The sequence below is a fragment of the Candoia aspera genome, chromosome 8, assembly GCF_035149785.1.
Source record: "Candoia aspera isolate rCanAsp1 chromosome 8, rCanAsp1.hap2, whole genome shotgun sequence".
Classification (NCBI taxonomy): domain Eukaryota; kingdom Metazoa; phylum Chordata; class Lepidosauria; order Squamata; family Boidae; genus Candoia; species Candoia aspera.
The window spans coordinates 36,046,618-36,070,177 of NC_086160.1; the positions used below are offsets into that span (position 1 = coordinate 36,046,618).

General features: G+C 35.0%; 1 protein-coding gene and 1 non-coding gene across 8 annotated transcripts in view; both read right to left on the reverse strand.

The window, feature by feature from the left end:
- The window catches only part of TMEM131L (transmembrane 131 like), a 62,111-nt gene that overhangs the window by 11,821 nt on the left and 26,730 nt on the right, over positions 1-23,560 (reverse strand). For 6 of the 7 annotated variants that reach the window (XM_063310535.1, XM_063310531.1, XM_063310530.1 and 3 more), the window contains 20 exons: positions 21,099-21,209; positions 18,572-18,649; positions 16,801-16,951; positions 16,637-16,695; positions 15,612-15,720; positions 14,467-14,563; positions 13,906-14,059; positions 12,605-12,775; positions 11,875-11,944; positions 11,332-11,449; positions 9,991-10,138; positions 9,546-9,655; positions 8,639-8,711; positions 6,379-6,509; positions 5,755-5,897; positions 5,163-5,349; positions 2,945-3,130; positions 2,126-2,272; positions 1,096-1,712; positions 275-429 (listed from right to left, as the gene is read on the reverse strand). In XM_063310535.1, the coding sequence (XP_063166605.1) occupies positions 275-429; positions 1,096-1,712; positions 2,126-2,272; positions 2,945-3,130; positions 5,163-5,349; positions 5,755-5,897; positions 6,379-6,509; positions 8,639-8,711; positions 9,546-9,655; positions 9,991-10,138; positions 11,332-11,449; positions 11,875-11,944; positions 12,605-12,775; positions 13,906-14,059; positions 14,467-14,563; positions 15,612-15,720; positions 16,637-16,695; positions 16,801-16,951; positions 18,572-18,649; positions 21,099-21,209 (3,015 nt within the window). The remainder of the gene's footprint in view (positions 1-274; positions 430-1,095; positions 1,713-2,125; positions 2,273-2,944; positions 3,131-5,162; positions 5,350-5,754; positions 5,898-6,378; positions 6,510-8,638; positions 8,712-9,545; positions 9,656-9,990; positions 10,139-11,331; positions 11,450-11,874; positions 11,945-12,604; positions 12,776-13,905; positions 14,060-14,466; positions 14,564-15,611; positions 15,721-16,636; positions 16,696-16,800; positions 16,952-18,571; positions 18,650-21,098; positions 21,210-23,560) is intronic. The other variant, XM_063310532.1, reaches the window with a different exon arrangement.
- Positions 19,485-19,615, reverse strand: LOC134502482 (small nucleolar RNA SNORA66). Its single transcript, XR_010068446.1, has one exon. It is a non-coding gene; the product is annotated as a small nucleolar RNA SNORA66 (small nucleolar RNA).

Here is a 23,560-nt window from a genome sequence, read left to right on the forward strand (position 1 = left end):
TAACAATGGTTTATATTCATATTGCTAGTAATCCCACATGCTTTCACACACACACACTGCATGGGGAAGGAAATGTTACTGTATAAAGTTCACCGCATTTTAACCAACAGCCACAATTCACTGTGCTTTTATTAGCTTCTACAAAATTTCCCTCAAATTGGTTCATATATAACCCTACTTCCCATCTATCATAGTTTTTTTTAATTGCAGCAGCACTGAACACTGTAGCTCAGAAGTTATTTTTAAGTATTAACAGGAGATGTAAAATACAAACCTCAGCAGCAATCAATTCCCGCTTTCCAGAATACAGCAATTCATCTTTAAGCCCTTTATTCACTATCTTCTCTGTGGAAGGTTGTGTGTTAGCCTGCTTTTGCAATGTCTCACTGTTTTCTGTTTCATTCCTGAGAGACACTTGCTGACTATTCCCTTAAGAAATAAAAAGACATGTACTTTTACACCATTTGTAATAACCACTATTATACCATGAAAAATTAGGGGATAAGACACATACTGTGTATCATTTGAAATGTATTGTAAACGTTAGCAATAGAAGCTTTTTTGCATGTTTGGATTCAAAAATTCTCAATTTCTTTCTTAACTGAAAATAACTCTTTCATCAGACACATTAGGAGAATCTCTGGGTCCAACACACTGGTTCTGACCAGATAAATAAAACTGACTTTCAGTAACATCAGCAAAATCTTTTTTTTTCCTCCTGGAAAGCAATATAAAGAAAACTGTACCTGCATTTCAATCACCTAAAACTTTTTATGAAGGCATCTCCTTACAATTCATCTTAATCCCAGTAAATATGCATAAAACTGCAGTCTTTTTGTTATAATCATGTATCTTCTATAACTGTTAAATGCTGAAAATCCATTTTACTGTCACTCCTTAAAAAGCATTAAAAATGCTTAGGTTTGCGTGATAGTGTTATGGTAGAAAAAAACATCGTCCACCTTTTGAATGTTGTTGCCATAATCCTAGCATTAATTTCAAAATTTTAGGAGTTACAAAAACCTATTTTCTGGCCTGCATATTTCTCCGCTGAGTTTATTCAAAATGACATATTTCCAATTAAAAAAAAATTACCATTATTTTTCCTAGAACTCTCTTGAAATTCTGGTTGTTGTTGAGGCGGAGATCTTGGAAAGCGACTTTCAGGCAATTTCTTTGATGACTTTGAAGGACATAACTCAGGTTCTTTGAGCTCAGCTAAATTTTCTGAAGACTTAAGATTCGTTTCCTTAGGAAACATATTTGTTTGAAGACCTTCCTTCAAACTGCACTCTGAAGAAATGTTTTTCATAAGTGTTGCACTTTTTAATGCACTTTCTTCTTTATCTACAAAGTTCCCTGGGTGTGTCAAGTTTTTTTGCATATTCATGTTTACGCTATTTGCATATTTTAGGCTCAGCCAGTTTTCATTAACAGTACAAATGTCTTCCTTTGGTGCTGAAATAGGATTTTCAACTGACTGGTTCTGTTTATCATCTGTTGTCAGAATGGTGGTGCTCGTTGTTGTGCTTGATTTTTGTTTACCATAGTATACAGAACACTTATGTTTCTTCTGAGAATGACTGTATGTTGCTGGACTCCTCTTGGCAGCATTCTGGCTACGGCTGGTTGCAGTCCCCACCAAAAGGGAGCCTTTTCCTTTTCCTTTATCAGAAGAACTGTAAGTCTCAGTAAACGCTTTGCAGCTACTCCTGATTTTAAAATAAAATTATAAGACTTACTATAAAAGGTTACATGGTTAATAGACGTTTGTCAAAAACAAAGCAGTAAAAAAGTTGTAAACCTGAAACCAAGCTTGAAACCTTGGAACCAAGCTGATACTTCAAAAAGGATTTCTGCATTTTTATGTCCTTCAGTTTTATAGTTCCTAGTTCCCTAAATACATGTCATAACCAGAATATTCATTTCTCTTCCTCCACTGAGGAGGAACTCCAATGTGCAATCAAGATTATGTATGCCCATAACTTTTTAAAACACTAACTTATCATCTAAGTATGAAAGAGCGGTCATCCCACTAACATGTTAAGAAATACTAACCACCACTGATATCTAATTTTTAAATAAGATTTCCAGGAATTTTATATAGAAAGGTAAAATGTATTACTTGTAAGTTTCAGAACTGATGATGTCCACAGAATTGTTGTTTTGCAGTGCAGAACTGTGGTTTGACCGCTGTCTTGACTTCATGAATTCTGTTAGAATGTACTGTGCTTGCTGGAAAGCTATTAAGATCACACCAAATAAAGACAAACTGCAAGTGACAAAAAGATGTACAGAAACAATAACTTGAAATGTGCAAAAATTAAGTCCATTTAATTTCAATTTAATAAAATAAAATTGAAGGCACCAAGAAGTATAGTCAAAGGGTGACTATTGTTACACAAGTTGCCACACCCTAAACTTTGTTTGGGAAGGGGTTCAATACATAAAACTGTATGGGATGCATTCTATCAACACTATTTTAAAGCCATTCATGATCCTGATAGATTCCAGAATTCACTAAGCCTAGTATGTCGCAAAAGCCCACTGAAGATGATTTGTGGGACGTATGATTCTTCCCCACCAGAATAAGTTGGGTTTCAGACTAGCAGTGTGTTCACATATATTAGTTTCTGTTTAACAGCTAAGGTGATCCTGTTCCTGTTTTTATATGTTCTTTGAAGCCTGACTGCATACCAAGCAATTGCTTTCAGACCAACTATCTGTATAAGTAATTGTAAGAGCTTTATATTCATCAATATTAATAGTTTTAAAAGTTTTATAATGAAAATTTTAAAAGCTACAAGAGGAAAAGCTCAGTGGCATTTTATTTTTAAAAAAATCCACAACTGCTAAAATTATTTGACAATTATTCCAGTACTGTTACAGAATTTATTTATTCTCAGGACCACGCTGAAAGCACCCTGAGAATCTAAAGCTTTACCTGACAAAGAGTACTGTGAGCCTCCAGAATGACTCTTCCCAACTGGGTCCTGGTACCACATCTGCACACATGGGCAAAAGATGATGAGGAAGAGTCACATTGAGCGTAAAGTGAAACTCAATGCCTGCAGCAGTAACCAGAGTCAACTCACGAATAATCCAAGATGATGTAAAATCTGGAGTAAACCTGCACCAGAAAAAGAAACCAAGACAATGAAGCTACTGGCTTTTTAAATGGTCCTTACCCATGGTTGCTCTTGCTGAGAATAAGAACACTACAGGTAGTTCTCGAGTTGCGACCATTCGTTCTGTGACCTTTTGAAGTTACAGCAGTGCTGAACGAATGGTACTTATGCCCAGTCCCTGACATTACAGCCATTGCAATGTCCCCATGGTCACATGATCAAAATTCAGGTGCTTGGCAGCCTGCCCACACTTACAACCACAGAGGTACTTCAATCCCCCGCCTATCACCCCATCTCTGTCCTTTTTGCCTCCTGCACTCCGCCCCCAGCTTACCTTTGCCATCTTCTTGCTCCTGCTGACGAGGCATGCCCACCCCGGTCCTTCGTGAGGCAGCTGCTTCTTGCAGCCCGAGCCACCCAGTTCTGCGGCTGCTTGCCTCCCCTCAAGGCAGGGTGCAGGGCAGCCAAAAGGGCAGAGATGGGGGGGATAGGTGGTAGTGGGGAGTTGAAGGGGCAGCAGTCCCTTACCTTGGAAGAACCAAATCTTGGGGCTGGGAGTGACTAAGCTGGGAGTGGCTTGGATCGGGGTGAGTCCTTGGCTAACAACTGGTGGGATTCACTTAATGATAGCAATGGGGAGTGCTGGAATTGCCACTGCTAAACAATATGGTCATGAAACATTGAGCTTTACAACCACATCACTTAGCAATGGAAATTCCAGTCACAACTGCCATCATAACTTGAGAACTACCTATACTTTGAAGTTCAGGTTCCATGGAAACCCTTATTTTTTTTCTTATGGATCAAGGTCATTAATCCCTACTTCTACCTCCCTATAATTCATACAATTTCTCCTTTTATTATAGTGAGACAACCTTTCATAGACCTTTGTAGGTATTAGGTTCAGTTTGGGTAAGGATATCAATATTATTTTTTGTGAAAACATATCTTCATGAAGGCACTCCTTGATGCTTCTGAAATATCTCTCTCTCTCTCATACACACACACATGCACACATACACCTTAAACTGTGAATAACCTGCTTCTGCTCAGGGAGGAGACCTTCTGAAACCATATATCCACATGGTGGCCCAACCAGAGTAACTGCTCTGGAGGGTTTTCAAGAGCAGGAGTGGTACCAAAGCAGCCATGTAGACATGTTCCAAAGAACCTAATGCAAGAAAGTAGTAAATGCCTGGATGACAGGATTTTCCTAGAAATATGTTCCATTTTTAGCAGAAAGATAAACAGTTTTTACATTCATACTGCAATGCCTTTATCTAAATATGGTGAAAGGGTGTAGATCAGTATCCTACACAGAATAAGAAAGTGCTATGATGCATAATCTTACTCTAATATATTTGTTGCAGTCTCTTTAAACATACCTGTAATCTACTATCAGCAACTGTGAAATGCAGACCAGTTCAGGGAAGAATAGTGTTAACAAGAAATACCTCTGCCAGAAGATTGCAGAGAGAAGGCTAAAGCACCAACAAATCTAAACTAGCCTGTGGAACTGTTTTGTTTATAGCCAGTCTTATCTCTTTATCTTTTTCTTATTGAGAGTTTCAGTAAAATGGAGAAAATAGGAATAAGCCTAATGTTTGGCTTCAGACGTAAGAAAGATAAAGATTAGAACTGGAGTTTATGAATATACAGTATGACGTGATTTATGTTGTAGTTTGTTGTTGAAAAATAAAAAAAAAGGACTTGTTTCCAGAGAGTGATTTAGGTAGCAAAACAAACCATAAATTTTTCAGCATTATTGTTATAGGTAACTGTGTCCAAAAATGACCATAAATAATTTTTTTTTAGCAGCCAGCAAGGCAACTAATGACTTATTAAAAGATTAATCCCAAATTAACATCTGAAATAAAGTAGGTTACAGAATATGGTAAAACAGTTACAGACGTAAAATCTTGTTAAAATATTTTCTATGAAAACATTTCAGGGAATGAATGTTCTACCCAGTACTGAGATTTAAACACAACTGTAAAAAACAGTAAGTTTATCAATAAAAGCACAAATGCTTACACAATGCTAATCTCACGTGAAGAATTTGGTGCCAAAAAGAACTCTCTGCAGTCAAGTACTTCGAACCCATATCCTTGGCAACTGTACCCATTAATTTTCATAGATGTTATAGTTATAGGAAGATGACCAATATTTTCAACTTTAAAGTTCTTTGTGATAGACAGAATATGCTTGCCATCTTTCAATTCTGAAAATCATAAAATTGATATATTGTTATTTTTATAGTAGTCAACCTACCTCAATGTACTGGAATGCTAATAAAATCTTCCCATAATGGTGCTATGATATGTTCATTTATATGCAAGACAAGACGGTTAGGTGGGAATAGAAATGATATGCAATGTCCCTTCAGATGCAACATTTTCCCTATATTAATGCAAAAAATATCTATACTGTATTATATATTAACTAGGCATTTATGGCACATGTTTATTATTGTAGATAATCACAACAGGAATGAGAAATACATGAATAAACACAGATGCATGTTATGAACCCAAGTCTCTACACACCTTTCTTCTAACTATACATATCTGTACGCTTGAAATTAATCCCATTCAATCCCTTACCAACAGACAAGTTTCTCACTCACGTCGTCTGCAGTCCATAAGAGTTGACTCTGGCACCTTAAATCGAAGAGAACCTCCTGCCCCTGGTAACCTTCCCCCTACTTTCAATAATTCTCTTGCTCCAATGCCTTCAACATAAACCATATCCAGAACTGTCAAATTATTCCTGCAATAAATCAAGGCAATTGTAATTAAAATTAAGAAAGAAAAAGCTAGCACCTTCACAAATCACTCAACAGCACACAATATGGGCAGCTCTCAAAACAAAAATTGGAGACATACAGTGATAATTCTTGTTGTTCAACGTGATATAAAATGAATTAACTTATCCTATTGCCAGAAAGGCAAACACCTCATGAATAGGAATACCCTGAATTGACAGTGACTTTGATGATGGACAAAACAGGCATTTTCAATAATGGAAAGCTAAGAGCATTATATTTGTATGCCACCAAACTGAGTCTTGAAGGCATTTAAAACATAAAACAATACTCAAGGACATATATACATCATGCATGTGAACTGTATAAACTATAGAGTTTACATGTATAGTTCATATTTCAGATGTGAAGCTAAAGCATTTTAAAAATTCTGCAATAAAATGTTTTATCTTCACTCTCTTTGAAGAAAGTCAAAAGTAGACCTACCTGACCAATATAAGGGAAGTTACCCTTCTGTAGTCAAGAGGTGTAAAGACAACACCAACTCTCTTCATTTCTAAAGGTTGCAATTTCAAATGAAGCATCTCAGAACTAGACTTGAAATAATCATGGCCTTCCTGTGGTTCACCCCCAAGTAAAATAAAAATATGAACACATTATTTACATTTGTATATTATGGCATCACTTAGCACTGATTAGTAAAGTGCATTTTAAAATAGAAGTTAATAAAATCAACAAAATATTCTGATGCCCTTCTTTTGTTTGTAAAGAAATTGTTCTTTTTCAAATTATACATGCAAAATGGATGTTTTTAAGTTGAAGACGTTCTCAGTGTGTTACCTTTAGCTCAAAACAGCAACAAATCAAGAAACAAATTTGCCACCCAGAGGTATAATTATGAAAAGGACGCCTATATAAATTGATATAATAGATAAATAAATTTAATGTTATTAAGGGATCTTCCTTTTACCTACTACATACTACATAAACAAAAGCTTAGGTGGCACACAGGGCAGCAACCTCAATCTGAAAAATCAGAACCAGAGAACATCTGTACCAAAATCTACAGACTAGATCCATATTAATTTAGGTGAAATCAATGAACAAATTAAGCATGACTGGTTACATTTGGAAGAAAATTAACTAATTTGGAACCAACTTACCACAGAATCCATCCTACATAGTCAGGTAAAAATTATGCAGTCTATCTAAAGCCTGTTATTTTTCTTTAGAGATACTGTATATCATTCTCAAGTCATTCTAAAACTTCTGGCTGCCTGGGACAAAGAATATAAAAAGTGACTTCCGTTTCTATATATAACAGGACCACCATATTTGAGATGTAAAAATCCATACAACCATTAGATGGCAAAAATGAACTAGTTTTCTGTATCTTTTTGCAATCATCTAGCAGTAGTCTGGATTTTTGCACCTAAGATACGGTAGCCCTAATATATAAAAACTGATTTGATTAGCAAGTTAATCTTTCTTCAATACTGGCACTGGAGATAATCTTCTATCATACAAGTAGTTCTTGAGTTACAACTGCAATTGGGACCAGGATTGCTGTAGCTAAATGATGCGGTCATAAAGCGCTACACCACATGACCACATCACTTAGCAATGGCAATCCAGGAAGTCCTGATTGTCATCATATCCCAAGACATGTGGATTGTTAAGCAGCAAGTGGAGAGAGTCCCAGGTAAGGAGCATGGGGATGCTGCAGGAGGGTGGGGGAGGCCCTGGGAGGCCTAGCATAGGCCACGCACAAGTTGGGAGAGGGGTGCTTGGTGTGGCATGAGCTTAGAAAGGCCAGGGAATAAGGGTGTGGGGTGCATGTGATTTCAGGGAAGATGTAGAAAGAGGGTGCAGGGTGCATGTGCAGGGAGGCCAGGGAAAGGAGGAGTGGGGTGTGTGCAAGCCAAGGGGGAAAGGAGGGCATGGTGTGTGCGAGTGAAGAAAGGCTGGGAGGAGAGACTTACCTCAGTGACTTGTGACCTTCCTTGCCGGCTTCCCATTGACTTTGTTTCGGGGAAGCCAGCAGGGAAGGTCGCAAATGGCGGTCACGTGACAATGAAATGCTGCAACTGGTTGTAAGTGCAAGCTGGTTGCCAGGCACCTGAATTTTGTTCATGTGACTGCGGGCGTGCTGAACAGCTGGAACTTCGAGTACCGGTCCTAACTCCCTTTGTTCAGTGCCTTTGGTCCAACCCTAACTTTGGTCGCTGAATGAATGGTTGTAACTCGAGGACTACCTGTACTTAAAAGTACAAAGGTGTTTCCACCAACTTCTTCTTCCTACTTTGTGCCACTGGTTACCTGGCAGGAAGCCAGTACTACATCAGACTCTCTACCAAAACTTATCTTTTGTTCCAATTTTTTAATCCCATTATTGATTAGAGTCTGTATTCTGACTAGACCTCACCCTTCTAATATATGCTCTTTAATAGCAGGGTTATCTTTCTGTGACCAATCCTCCATTATTTGATCTTTCTATTAAAATGAAAGACCTGCAACAGACACAATGAAAGTTCTTCTCTTTTTAAAAATAAATAGATATTGTGTGTCAATTGAGAATTAATTCTATATTTCACAGCAAATAATAACTGAATAGTTGAGTGCCTTTCCTGTATATAAACCACACATTCTGGGAACAGTAAGTTGCTAGAGTGTGTATTTAATATAGATATATTAGTAAGTTCCTTTTTTGAGTATATGTATCATTTTAACACAAGACATAACTTACCCTGTGAGAATACTCTTCTGTCAATCTGAATTCAGTGGTTGTAAAATTAATAGACTGTATATTTGCACCAAACCTGTATCAAAATGCATTAAAATAGTTACACACTCAAACACAGATTATGTTAGAGAAATAACTAAAAAGGCAATTTTTTAAGGTTATATCTAATTTGAATGCTTTGTTTTGAAAGAAAAGTATTAAATGCATGTCATATACTACACAAATTCTTAATTAGCTTTTTTGAAATACTGTTCTTGTCATTGTACTGTACTGTATACAGTTCAAAAGGATATTATAAAGTTCATTGCCAGAAGACATAATAGGGCCACCACTAATAAAAAATTTAAGATAATTAGATAAATTTTCCTTCACAATATAATCATGCAGCAGCACCCACAGGAGACTGCTGCATTTGTCAAAATGAAGAAAGCAGTGTCTCGTCACCACAACACATGCACGAAAGGGACAAGGCTTCATTGTAATGTCACTTTCATCATTCTGCCTCTCCAGGCCCCGCCCACTGCTGTAATCAATGATTATGTGGAGAAAAGCCCAGGATACTCTCAATTTCTGCATGCTCCATGGAAGGAAAAGCAAGTGGAATCAGAAACTCTGTGCAACTGGGGCCATAAAGAGCACAGAAGACCTAATACATCACAGCTACACATACAGTCACTCCTTTTTCTCTATCACTTTCATACAAAAACACTTTTTTGATATACTTAATCAACTTACAGAGTTTATTTATTTATAATCTGTTCTATTCCAGAGTGACTTCAAGTGGCATAAATATAATATATGACTAATGGATGTCACTGCATTCTCCCCACTACACATATTCAGTAGATACGTGGATAGCATTTTTAGATGGGTTAATCAGAGATAATAAAGTAAAAGCTATGTTGATTACCATTTGCTGAGTAGACTCAGTGGAGCTTGAGGATCAGGATAGAAGGACAGAGGCAGGAGTTGCAATGTAACCGGGAAATGTGAAGGGTTTCTTAGTGTAAAATATTTTACCTAAATAATTAAAATACAAGAATTCAAGTTCTTAATATGTAATTTTGAGGCACAATATTTTTTAATGTTATAAAATCTTAGGTTTTTTTCTCAAATGTTTACAAATATATAACTTAATTACCATATTTTACATGATTATAAAAACCTAAATATTTTCATTTCAACCAATTTTGAAGAATGTGCAATCTGCTAAGGCTGAATGATTGGCTTCAGTCTGGTTCTACAATTCTCCAACAAAGCACTTAATGTCAAAACTTTTAAATTGATGCAATACCCAAACATTAGAATTTTTTTTTCCAAAATCAAGTTAATGTATGATATAAATATCATCTCACCATGCTATTCATCGGTGCAGCTGCACTGAAGTTCAATGTAAGACCAACCTCTGACACCAAATGTGGAAAAGATAATGCAGATGATTCTTCTTCAGGATTTTTTTCATAAGCAGCAGCAGTAGCTTGAATAATTTCCCTAAGATTTCTCCTGTTGAGATAGTAATAATTGTAAAACAAGGGTCAAGAACTTTAATGTTTTGATATAAATATAAATTATATATTTGTTTTGGGGAATATTTTAAATAATTTGAGTTTAATTCTCACATTTTAAAAAAAGAATTATCATTGGAGACATAAATCCATTAAACAAAATAGATTTGAAACTTATTAATGGTTCACTACCACCAAGTGTTGCTGAAAATGTTAACTATTAGCCCTTCTTCCCTATCCAGTATTCACTATTGCTTTTAATGATTATTCAATCCCTCTTTAGTATCAGAAACTGGTGTTTAATCCTATTTATCAAAGCCAGATGCAAGGAGGGTCAATCTTTGCCATCACCTCTGAGGTTCCATTTTCAAATGTTTATACTTTTCTTTCCTGTAGATATGAACCATTATGTTGGCTTCACCATGAGGGGAACTGAAGAAAACCAACATGGTGCTAGATGTCACAATCCAAAGAAATATGCTTCATTTACTCCACCGTTTATAATATTTTTAAGAATAAAAAAAGTGAAGACTGTAATTTTGACACCACAAGCATCAGTGGCTGAACAAAAAAGATGACAATGGGATAAGAGAAAAGGAAAAATGAGAACACCTGGTAAAACCAGGTAAGGACCTACTTCTAGACTGTCTTCCAAGCCTTCCGCCTATGTCTATGGTCTGATTAAGTCAACAAAAGTATGTTGCAGTCTATACCTGTCATTTTACCCATAGTTGAGTCCTAAGCATTTTGCCTTTACCCTCCATAATTTGAGTTAAGATTATTTTTGTCACATACAGAAAGTTAATTAGAAGCCATGATTCTAGCTGCAGACAAAATTGCTAATTTTTTTCGTGTCAGAAGCACCTACCAAGGCACTTCTGTATTGAAAGGATTTGCCAGTGATGTCACCGTTGCCCAGGGGATGCCCGTGTGGGCTCCTTTCATGTCCCTGTTATTTTCTCACCAAAGTGGTACCTATTCATCTACTTGCATTTGCATGCTTTCGAACTGCTAGGTTAGCAGGAGCTGGGACAAGTTGGCAGGAGCTCACTCCATCATGCGCTCGCGCTCTCGGGTGTCAAACTACCGAGCTGCCAACCTTAATGGTCCTCTGCCTCAGCACTTTAACCACTGAGCCACCATGGCCCCTCTATTGCTAAAATTAAAATAATATAAATTTATTATGCAAACCTGCAAATTTCACTCTGCTTAATTTTTTGCCATTTTTCATGGAGTTCATATGCAAGATCAGAATCCACATTCCATGTAGAACTGTCCAGAGAAAGACTTCTTTCCCAAAGATGGTTTGCTAAAATTAAAGCAATATTCAGTTATACTGATACACAATTTTAATTAATTCTTCTCTGATCAACATCTGATTTCAAGAAAGTACCAAAGAATATATATTTTAAAAAAGGTTAAAGAACAAATTTTCTCTAATACATGTGATTTATGCATACACACACACCCCTTTGCTATTGTTTCTCTTTCTCCCAATGGATGCAGCATCTGATTCACCTTTCCTCTGATGCACTGCATTACCCTGTTTTCCTGTTGCTGTTGTTTCAAAAATCTAAAGCTCTGTATTACAAAATGTTAAACAGTGAAGACAGAAGATTCCTGAGATCTATAAAGAATAAATTGGTGATGCAAAGAAATGAATGCTAGTTGTAATGTTTTAATATGTTATCTGTTAGGATAACATATTAAACCATTATTTTTTTCTATATTTACCTTTATCTGACATTCTCAAGGAACAGTACATATCATGATGTGCTATGGCTTCAAAATGAGTCTCTCCTTGCTGAAAAATAATTGAAAAATATATATTAAATTATATATTTTGCAAAAATAAGTTTCTAAATATAAGCCAGCTTGCACTATGGTTCATTCTTACTTTTTACGTATTTCAGTAATTTTTAAAATACAAATAGAAGACATGATTTAAAAATGTGTGTATTTTTGGCTTTTTAAAAAAATTGTACTATTTGAATTTTAGAAAGATGCATGGAGATTGTAGACTCCTGTCCCTTAAAGCTTTCATTTTCTGTCACTATAATACAAAGTGGTCCAGAAAATCCTGAGTCTAATTCAGACTCAGGATAAACTGCTTCAATTAGCCATTTATTTAATCTTTTAAACGGAATTTATATGGCTGTCCAACTCAAACATTTTGACTATGGGTGGCAATATAATAAATTAAAAAACAAAAAAAAATTATTTCAGTTAAAATCCAAAACATTAATAGGTGACCAGAAAATCTTATTTATATACTTCTCCAGATGGGAAGCCCCTTCTCCAGATGTGAGCTATTTGTTAGGTCATAAACAGTTTTCCTATCTTTATATTTTATGGAGAATAATTCCATAGATAAAAAATTGCCAGTAGAAGAAACAGTATCACTTCTGAAATAATATTATTACTCAATGAATCCTGAATATATAAATTTAAAGCAATATAGTACCTGAGACAAAGCAGAATAAATCTGTAGTGGGATCTCAAATATCACTCCCACATTTGTAGTCACAAAAACACTGGAAAATAAACTTGTTATGGATTCCTGTATGTGGTATTTCAAGGAAAACACATTCCAGCAGCCAGGAGGTAGGGTCCGGGCTCCTGTGAAATTCATAACCTGATGGAGAAACTTCAGGTTAAGCTGATAGAACATAAACATATACAAATACTACTTCTTTTCACATCTGTTGATTCTAATTCCAGTATGTATGAAAATAAAACAGCAAACAAAGAGCATGTGTGTCCTGCTACCTTTTGCAGGATAGCATAATCTATCTTCCCTCTGCTGCAGGACCATTTTCTTCCATACCTAGAAAGTCCATAAAGCCAAGCCCATGAAGCATACCTTCTTCAAATCTACCCAAATCCCAAAATTGATTATGGGTTCAAGATTCAACATCCTCACAATTTCATTGGTACCTCACAATTTCAGGCACCAGTAGGATAAATTTTAAAATGTGTGCTGATGCTTAGGGGCATTTTAGAAGCTGTAACAGAATAAGGAAGCTAGAGTTTACTTTACAGTCAGCTACCAAATGTCAAAATAAATTAGGAGGAACAAGGCCCCAAACTGTATCACTCTGATTTATTTAGCAGACCTTTTCATGGGCTTTGTATCTTACTAACATCCAATACACAAATCACAGGAGAGCTTTCGATAGAGTTGGTTAGATAATGTTGCCATCAACATTAGAAGGAAGATAAAATACTATCCCTTGGCAGGAACTTCTCCGTTTATGTTCACTGGGGAAAGTTGAATCAATTGGTCATATTCTTCTTCACTATTCCTTTTATTCCTTTTATTGCCAGGGACTTAATTTTGCCTTTTTTGACTACTGTAGAGTTTTGGTAGTTTGCTCCTCATTTTAGCTGATAAATCAATAATGATATCCAGATCTATTGCAAAATCTGGTATACTTGTCACTGCAATTTGGCATGAGATTCTATAGTTATAGCACTGTGCATTACTGTTTGTGAAGGATGAACTGAACTGAATTTTAAATTTATATTTTACGATACAGTTTTTAGGAAAAGTATTTATTAACCATAAATACTTTATATAAATATTCATGATTTATACTGGTCACAGAGTTTCAGTATTTTTATGTAGAATGAATGAATACACACACACACACAAATAAATTACAGAAAGAAAGGGAGATATGGCTGGGTTGAATGAAAGCACTGTTATATACAGATATTCATTTGAGGAAAAGTGCACTGTGAGACCAGAAGTAAAAAAATTACCTGTAGAATATCCTTAGTTTGCCTTGATACATAGACATCATTTAGCATAATGCTAAAATCGAAATTATTTGTAAACCATACAGACCAAGATGCTGAAATACTGTGATGTGGTTCTATATGAAATACCACCGCAAACGGATTAATGCCAAAATACCTACAGGGATAAAATGCAGCATTAAGTGTAAAGAGTGTCAATAATTTTAATTAATATTGTATAATTATCACTGTATCAAAACAACATAAAGTATCAAGAGTTTTCAAAATATAATAAAGAAAAAAAAAAGGAAAAATAATGAATCTGGAAACTGTGTGCTCCTTTCTTTGTTCCTCCTGATATAACACTGCAACTTAAATCTCAATCTGTACTAGAATCTATCTGTTCCAAATGACTCATTACAAAACCAATACATCCCACTGGATCCTCTGGAAATCGTTTGTTCTGAAATCAAGTCAAATGAGTTATGATATCTGATATAATTCTAAATTAGAGAATATGCATTCCTCTATTTTTGATGATTTTGCATTGCAGTAGGTTATTACATGTTTGCATTAAAAACTCACCCTTCTATCACTGGATGCAAAAGACATGGCTTTAGCAAAGTTGTTCTGTCCAGTAGATTAATTCTTCCATGGTTGGTTTCATGGCCACATAGTGTACCTATGCCAAAAAAAAAACGGAATCTAATCATCACATACATTTCATATACAGTATATGTAAAAATCCTAACAGTTTCTCAAGAAAATTATTGGTGTATCAACTCATTAAATTGTATCTGTATCATTGCTACTTGTAAAATGTTTGGAACTAGGATGTGAAGACCCAGAAAAGACGTTAAAAAACAAAAAGGAAAAAAAGGAAAGGAAAAAAACCCTTAAAATTTGAGGGAAGCAATTTCTCAGGTGACTGAAATTGGATATTTGGAAAGAAAACTAATGAAAAGCATATGTTGGACTAATTCTTTTTCATGATGGTATGTCAACATTTGAATGTAGCAGTATTGCAGCCAATTCATGCTTTTTTAACTCTTGAAATTCAAAACTAAAATATATACTGTACATATTCAAAATCTGAATTTGAAATTCAAAACTAAAAATATACACACTGATAATGCATTTGACTATATAGATATAGAACATACACTTTGGAATTTAGGGATGGGAAAAAAAATAATGTATTCCATAACACAAAATATTTTCAAGTAAGATAGCTACCTCAAAAAGTATCATTGTTCCTGCAGCCTGACCACACTATATACTGATGTCCTATCCCTTTAATTTCTTATTTCTATCATACTCTTTTATAAAGACAAGTAACTTGAGGCACATTTGAACGATCAGACTATATTATCAATATATATGCACGTGTATTTCACATACATACTTTATAGCGTGATATAATGTGCTTTATATTTAATAGACCTAATAAAAGGACCATGGATCCTTGGAAGATATACTTGGAATGTTCTTTAAAAAGCCAAGTTATAAAGTAAGCTACATTAGTAAGTTTTGCTCTTTTATTATTGTGTTATTAGAAAGATAGACAAAAATGCTTAAAATGAAAATAGCTTTAGCTTAAACAAAAAGGCTTTCTATACAGACCCACAAAATATCACTTATTACTACACATCAGTAGTAGTAATAAGTGATACCTACCTCAGGGCAACTTGTTATATGTCTATATGCATGCCTATATGCAAATACTGTACCTTTACAAATAATAGAAGCTACTTTTGTGAAATTCATGGTCAACGATGGCAGCCATATTGGCTCAAAAAGCACTGAAAATATTTTTTCCTGTGTCAAATGTTTTACATCCTGCAAGAAAGCAAATCATATTACTATAATACCTATTAACTGTTGTAGTTGTATAAACTGAATTGTTATTCTGAATTGGTACTGATGAACAAAATCATTAATTTAGTTTCAAGACTGTTAACAGCTTTATACTAAGAATTAGTGCAGATCCACAAAATACTGCTGTTTTTTTTTAACTACCACTTCTCCACTCCCTACTTGCAGTGTAAATTGTTTCACTAATGATTTACACAAACAGTATGTCCTAATCTCTCTTCAATACTCATTGGAAGTTATTGATTTTTCCCCTTTCTTCATGAGAAATGGAAAGGGATTGTTGGAATGTCTAATTATGCATAAAGACAGCAAACAGAAAAATATTTCCCCAAATGGAAATCTTATATTCATTTCCCTTCCTCCTTAACCTGTTAGAAATCAGCAGGCAGCTTTTCATTTCTTGCTTTATTGGATAAAGGCTTACTGAATCATGCAGCCTTTCCCAAGGGTAACAGGTCACCCGGAGAAAGAGATGCTTAAGGGGACAAGATTGTTTTATTATTTATTATTTCTATACAGACTTTCAACCTACTAATTTCCAGGACATTCCTTCCTTGTATACCTAGTTCAGCATTTAAATTCTAATTTTGACTAGTTCAAATAACTGGGTTAGCCTCTGCTTCTTAACCAGAATGTGAAATAAGGAATGTTCTGTTCAACATCATAAACATGTTGGTAAGAATGCCTATTTGCATTTCGTTCCTTGAATTGGAGATTCTCTGTCCCAATTTCTTTTTCAGTAAAACTCACAGTTTGACATAGTATAACTACCTAGGTATAAGGAGATCAACAAGAATTTGTGAGCAATTTATTAAACACAAAAGTGTAACGTAAAAAAAACATTATTAAACACAAAAGTGTAATATAGGAAAAAAATTACCTGCACATACAAAAGGTTGTTCCCCGAATGTAATACATACAAGATTACTGAAGAACCATCTATACAAAAAGAATAAAACCAGAATCAAATGTAAACTCTCTACCATAGTATTATACTTTAGTATAAAAAAATAAAGTCAAAATGGTAATATATCTTGGCCTTACCTGAGGTCTGTGTTTTATCCATTGCTACATAAATTACAAAGAGGTTCTCCAGCAAGTATTGTCTAAGATCCACAAATTCATGCTGCGCATTTTTCATTCGGACCATTAAACTTATTTCTAGCAGCAGATCATTGGATGCAAAGCAACAATTCTAATATAAAAGGAAAGGAAAATCCAAAAATGATCACAGGTGAATAATTAAAAGCCTGTAAATGCAAGTCTTAAAAATGAGAGTTACCCACATCAAGAAAACAAAACTGTTGGTGCGACAAGTGAAGGAATGCTCTCCTGGCATTCTTCTTGTATGATATACACTAGCTCAAGAAATTTTTTTTGGCAGGGATACCCCAAAGGACAGTAGTCTCACACATATTATGTTACTTCCATGAAACTAGTTTAAGTTTAATCATGTCTAACTAATGATTATATGTAAACTGCATTTTTAATTTATATATAATTAGGCATGCAGGGGAAGGGTGGTAATATCATTATTGGTAATATCACTAGATCCTCTTTTGGATCTAGAAGTCAGCCTGCAAATTTGAAGTGGAACTGAAGAGTCTGATCATATTAAATAAGCAAAGGTAGTACAGAACAAAGCAGTTACTTGAGGCTCTATTCATACTACGAATAGGGCAGCAGTAGGATCCCACCGCTGTTCTCTTCTATTGAAGAGTGGAGTTATGAATACCTTAGCCTGCCCTGCAATTGCTAAACTACCCGCCAGCCCTCAGATGGTATTGAAGGTGCCACTCATTACCAATGCTGAATGTATCATATACTCAAAACTCTATAGGTAAAATTGGGAGGAGACTTGTTGTTTGCCTTTAGCCTTAGCTCAGCACAGTGTTAAAGAGTTTTGTTTGATATCCAACACTATATTGGCAGAAGGAAATTCTTGGAAGCTTACTGTCCTTCATTCTAGAACTTCCAAAGCCCTCCATTATTTAGGAGTAGCCCCTTCACCTTCTCCTAAAGAGGTGAGAATCAGGAAAGCTGGCCTCCAGGTGCTACCTTTTGCTAGTGTGATATTAGACGTCAATATTGACTTCTTCCTTCATAAAAGTAATCCAGGAAGAAAGAGTTCTTGAAACAAATTATTTTTTTCATTGATGGAGTGGTAAACATAAGAAAATTAGTATCACAATGGATATATGCAAAACAGTTGATTCTGGGAACTGAACATTCTGGTTAATTCTGTAATGTTCTATTCTTCCTCTGAATACCACCAATCCAGTTGTTCTTGGGATGGAACATTCGGTTCCCAGAACCTAGAATGGCAAGTTTTGCACATCCCTAGTGTCACTTCAATAAAAGGAATAGCTGTGCCTACACCACTTTAAGATCCCTAATGTATTAACAGAATCAAGAAAATATCAAGGCAAACATAGCACATAAATTTATGTTAGGTAATATCCAGCTTGAAACTGAAGAGAAAGAATAATAGTGGCTGTGCTTAACAAAGCTAATTATCCACAGAAGAGAATGTTTAAGAGTAATTCTTAAATTATTCTAATAATGTTCATGAATAAAAATTAAAATGGGCACTGGAGCACTCACTTTAGGCCACATATTACTTGAAAGAGACCTAAAGCTGATGAAGAAGAAAAACTAGTTTTGCAAAGATAACTTCAGCATATATGCTAATGTCTGCCTGAACCATGAATCAGGACTGGTTCAAGCCATACCTAACAGCAGCTCAACTTACTGCTGATACATAAAATGCCGATAGTCTTAAAAGCAAATTTAAGAGCAAACATACACGCCATACCTTAAAATAATGATACAATTTGTTATGTAAACTGCATTCAAGGCGAACTTTTACATGACTGACATTCCTAGTTTCTACCTGAAAAAAATACATAACCAGTAGTTTTATAAAGTAGTTCAAGAAATTGAAATCTAGAGGAAAATAAGGAGAAACTGATAATATCTAAGTAGAACAAAAGCTTGTGTCAAAGTTCAGACAAGTACTTCCTATTTTGTTAAAAGCCTAGGCTTCCTAACAGAAATGAGAAATTGGGGCCTCCAATTGCTGGACCCAAGCTGATCATGGAAGCCTTCCATCTAATATTATGATATATACATATACATATCCGTATATATTTAATGATTTAGTCCATGCTCCCTGACATTTACATAATTTAAGAACATTTCTATGTAATTCCAGACATCTTAATAAGAAACAAATGGCATGTATGCTTTTTAATACTGTAGTTTATATTATTTATTTGTATTAAAATAATAATAAACATTTTATAAAGTATTTATAATTTTGCAGTCTTATGGTCTCAAATCAGATTCTAGTCAGTTACTTATTAAGGAGTTGGCATCCAAAATATACAGTAAATTATTATAAAAATATAACATAAAATTAATAAATTTAAGTAGTATTGTTGCTATTTCAATTTATTCTTAAGCTCAAAGGTTTTAGATTTCCACAAGGGGGAGCTATAAGATCTTAAATTCTTTCTGTAACCACCACGTTTTGTGAAATATTAATACCTACGGTCCAAATGCATGTTTATTATTGGTTTTGTTATAATGCAGTACAGGAGAATCAGCAAGACCCTACACTTAAACTCTGACTTACCATGAAAGAGCGTTTAACAAATGAGTATAATGAATAATAGCATAACAACTAACACAATCAATGCAACTTTTAATAAACTAGGAACTGTTTATGTTGTCATGGTACAGAGTAAGCAGCCTTGCTATATTTAAGGCTAGTGTACTTCAGTTACCACATTTACTTTAGCAAACCTGTTCCCCTTGCTTCTGCTACATCCTGCAGAGCCAGTGATCGAGTTTGCATGAAATCCTCTCGTTTAAGACCTAAACTCATTATCATCCTTTTTCTATGTTTATTAAGAGTATTTGAAAATGGATCCTGTCCTGTATAAACATATGTATCCATAAAATGGCCAAGAAAGCACTTTTTTTTCTCAATAGCCTAGACCCTTATTAGAAAAATTCATAGTAGTCTGCAGCTCTCATTTTTACTTCTTTTCTACTTGCAAAATAGTAATCCCAACCCCTATCATGCAAGTCATGCCCTCAAGCTTTATTCTAATAAATCTGGTATTTATGTTCTACAGAATTCAAGGCACTTTTATTTTGTCCAAAGTTCCTAAAGACAGTGGCACAAACAGAAAAAGTTCATGAAAGAAAAACAATCTGGGAAAGCACACTGATTTGTGTGCTGAAATTTGCACTCCTGCCTTTTTTTGCTCTGAAATGTTTTGTCAGTAGGCTCATCAATTAATTCAGTTCTGGTTAACAACCTATCATAAAATGGCCCTTAGCTGCCGGTCATTCTATTAGAGCTATTCAGTAGACAAATACCACAAGAAAGATCCATTCCAGGCTGAAGGTCACACTTAGCTTTTCAGATATAAGCCCATGAAGTACTGAGCATAGCTTAAACAAATACATCTCACATTATTTGTATTTAAACTTAATTAAAACTAAGTATTATTATGCGATTACCCAAGTCCTGAATTTAATAATTTCTCTGCATCTTTCACATTACATATTGCAATTTAGTAACAGTTTTAGAAACCTCTGGAGCTTCCAGATGCATGCAGCCTCAGGAATTCCAGATTCATGAAGCCTCAGGAAAGAGTTTAAGACTGCTTTAGAATAACTCTAAGTTGGTCTAACTTTGTCAGTGTTGTTATGAATGAGTAACAGAAGTGATCAATGTAGTGAAATCCTTATTAATATTTCTTGGCAAACAAGATGAAAAGATCTTTAAAAAAAAAAACTGAATAAGAGATAAAGTAAAATGACCAGGTTTGTCAAGTTAGCCAAACAGCATTTAGTGTTCGCTTCTTAAATGTTGCAGTCCAAATATATATGATCCACTCATATAATGCTTCTCTTTTCTCTCTGACAGCCTCATATATACTAAGCAGGTATATGTCAGGAATAATTGTGCCTGCTTAAATTGGCTGGTTCAGGTGGGTGAGAATTATGTTAAAGCATGGAGGTATGAGAAAGCAAAACGGATAGCTTTATTTATTTTTAGAATAGCAGAGTAGGAAGAAATAAAAATCTCAGTGCAACAAAAACATTTGCCTGCAAAACCTGACCCTTTAGTTTTTGGTTATTTGTTTGATCAATAAGGTTACTTTTCCCACCTGTTAGAAACTCATTATTTGAATTTTCAAATGTCAACACATCACCCATTCTTCATTTTCCAGATAATCGATAGTCACATTCAAAACTCCTTGCTAACACTGCACTTAATATTATACAGGAGATTGAGATAGTTACTTTTTAAAAGTATACAATACCAGTGTTTGTGAGATCTGAATACTGTTGATATGTGGAAGCAGTAAATAAGTATTTGCTAACTCCTGTCTAGAGTCTTCTGAAACAGCTTCTGAAGTTCCAGTTCCAAATACCTAGTGTAAAACAGCATTCTATATTGACTATTTCCAACAATGAATGTATTAAAGAATTGCAATGTTTTTACAAATGAATTTACATAAAGCTATTCCAACAATAAATGAAATGGTATGTTACAATAGTGAAAAGATACTGTTAGTGGTAAACATTTAGGGCAATAAAACCTCAATTTTTCAGACCTCCATTCAGGAAACTTGAGATGCAAGTGACCAAATTTTATTTTGGACATTACATCTATTCCCCTAATCAACACCAATATTATGTTGTTTTCAAAGCAGTCCAGAAAACTGATGTAATTTACAAAATTATGTAAATACACAATTACATAATTATTATTTTGCTATTTGCATCTATTTGCATAATTTGTTTTAAAATTATGCAAATGATGTAAATGACTACAAATGATGCAAATATGTCGATGATGCAATGAAGTAAATTTTGCCAATTCAGATTTAACAGAACTTCAGATTAAATGAACGCTATTTTTTCTCCATAATGATATGTTTAATCAAGATTTTACTGTACCTTATTAGCATTACAAATTCATATATATATTTCAGGACATAAAAGTAAAGGTAAAGGTTCCATTTAGTCATGTCCGACACTAGGAGGCAGTGCTCATCTTCGTTTCATGGCCAGCGTTGTCCGAAGACACTTCCGCAGTCATGTGGCCAGCATGACAGTCACGGAACACTGTTACCTTCCTGCTGAAGTGATACCTATTTATCTACTCGCATTTTGCGTGCTTTTGAATTGCCAGGTCGGCGAGAGCTGGGCTGAGGGCAGGGTCTCGAACCGCCGAACTTGCAACTTCAGGACGTACAGCAACACATTTTATCTATTACTGGAATATCCAATATAATGCTCTCTTCAACATATTCGAACCAGCTACCCCATCTAGCTCTAACTTTTTGTAAAAACAAACAAAAAAACAAAACAAAACATGGTTGTAATTTAAAAAGTGGAAGTAGAGAAGCAACAGCTTTTCTAAGCTCTCACAGTAGCTACACAGGCTACACAGGGAAATATACATTTTAGCTAAGGGGTCAATGAGAAGGTGCAACTATGGGTCACTTGCCCAGCAGTTTAACATGTCCTGAACTCAAACTTCTATTTTCCTAAATTGGTACAGCTACCATGCAAGCCCAGGAAAAGACGCCACTCCTTTAGGGAGCAGCCCACAGGTATACAGAGGGTACTCACACCAGATCCAAAGCACCCTTGAATGCCTCAACTCGAAATACTGCTAAATACATCTCTACTAAAAAGAAAACGTATTTTATGCAAAGGATGGCACCATGAACATCTCCAAGAAATCGATATATCGCTTAAGTTTTTCAACACACTGATTACAAATGAATACATTTAGAGCACAAATGGGTATTAATAAGGTACCACTTCTTTCCACAATTTTTAATCAGAATTGTACATATGACCCTCAAATTAAAGATAACAAATATAAAATATTTTTTGAATAATAAGTTTAGTAAAACATGATTTCCAAAAGTGAATTTTAGTCTGTAAGATGGATTTCTGAGAAAACACAATTGCAAGGTAGGTAAGATTTCAACTATTGCTACTTAGGCAGATAAACAGGATATGGGGATAGTAGCTCTCCAGATGAGATCCCTGAAAAAGGGGATCTACCCAACTCCCAGGAGATCATGCTGAGATCATTCTTGTGACCTATTTAAAAGAAGACTTCTTCCCTTTTAATAAGAGTTTCTTCTCTTTCCAAGAATTGCAAAAATCCCTTCCTCAATAAAATTTGAAAGGGAAGCAATATAAATGGACAGAAAATATGCCTGCTTTTGGGGTTTTTTTAAATCAGGATGAAAATTATAGCTTTCTCTTCTGTCAGACAATTGTTTCGTTTCTTTAATTATTTGAAAAGAAATAAAGGAGGGAATAATGCAAAGGAAATTTTCATACAATGCATAAGCATTGTCTACAAACAGGCTTCTTGAAAGGAAGAAGCTATTTCTAAGTGTTTGTGTATTTTGTAGTATTTAAAAGACTCCTTATATTTTTCTGTTTAAAGATGTATTGTTTGCATGAATGCCTATTTATAGTATCCTCTCTTAAAAATTACATTTTTCAAACTGCCCTTAACACACCAAAGTGCTATATTTTACCCAAGTTCTCCAGTAGTGTAAAAACTAGAGATACAACAAAGAGATTATATTCTCAGATGAGGTGATGCCTTGGTCCCCACTCTGGTGGAAACGGAGTCCTTACCCTTTGCAAGGGAGCCACAAAGAGTAAGAACTCCTGCTACGTTTCCTGGTAGGAAAGAGAGGAATGAGTGTGTAGCAAACTGGGACTGCCTTGCTCAAGTGCAGAACTG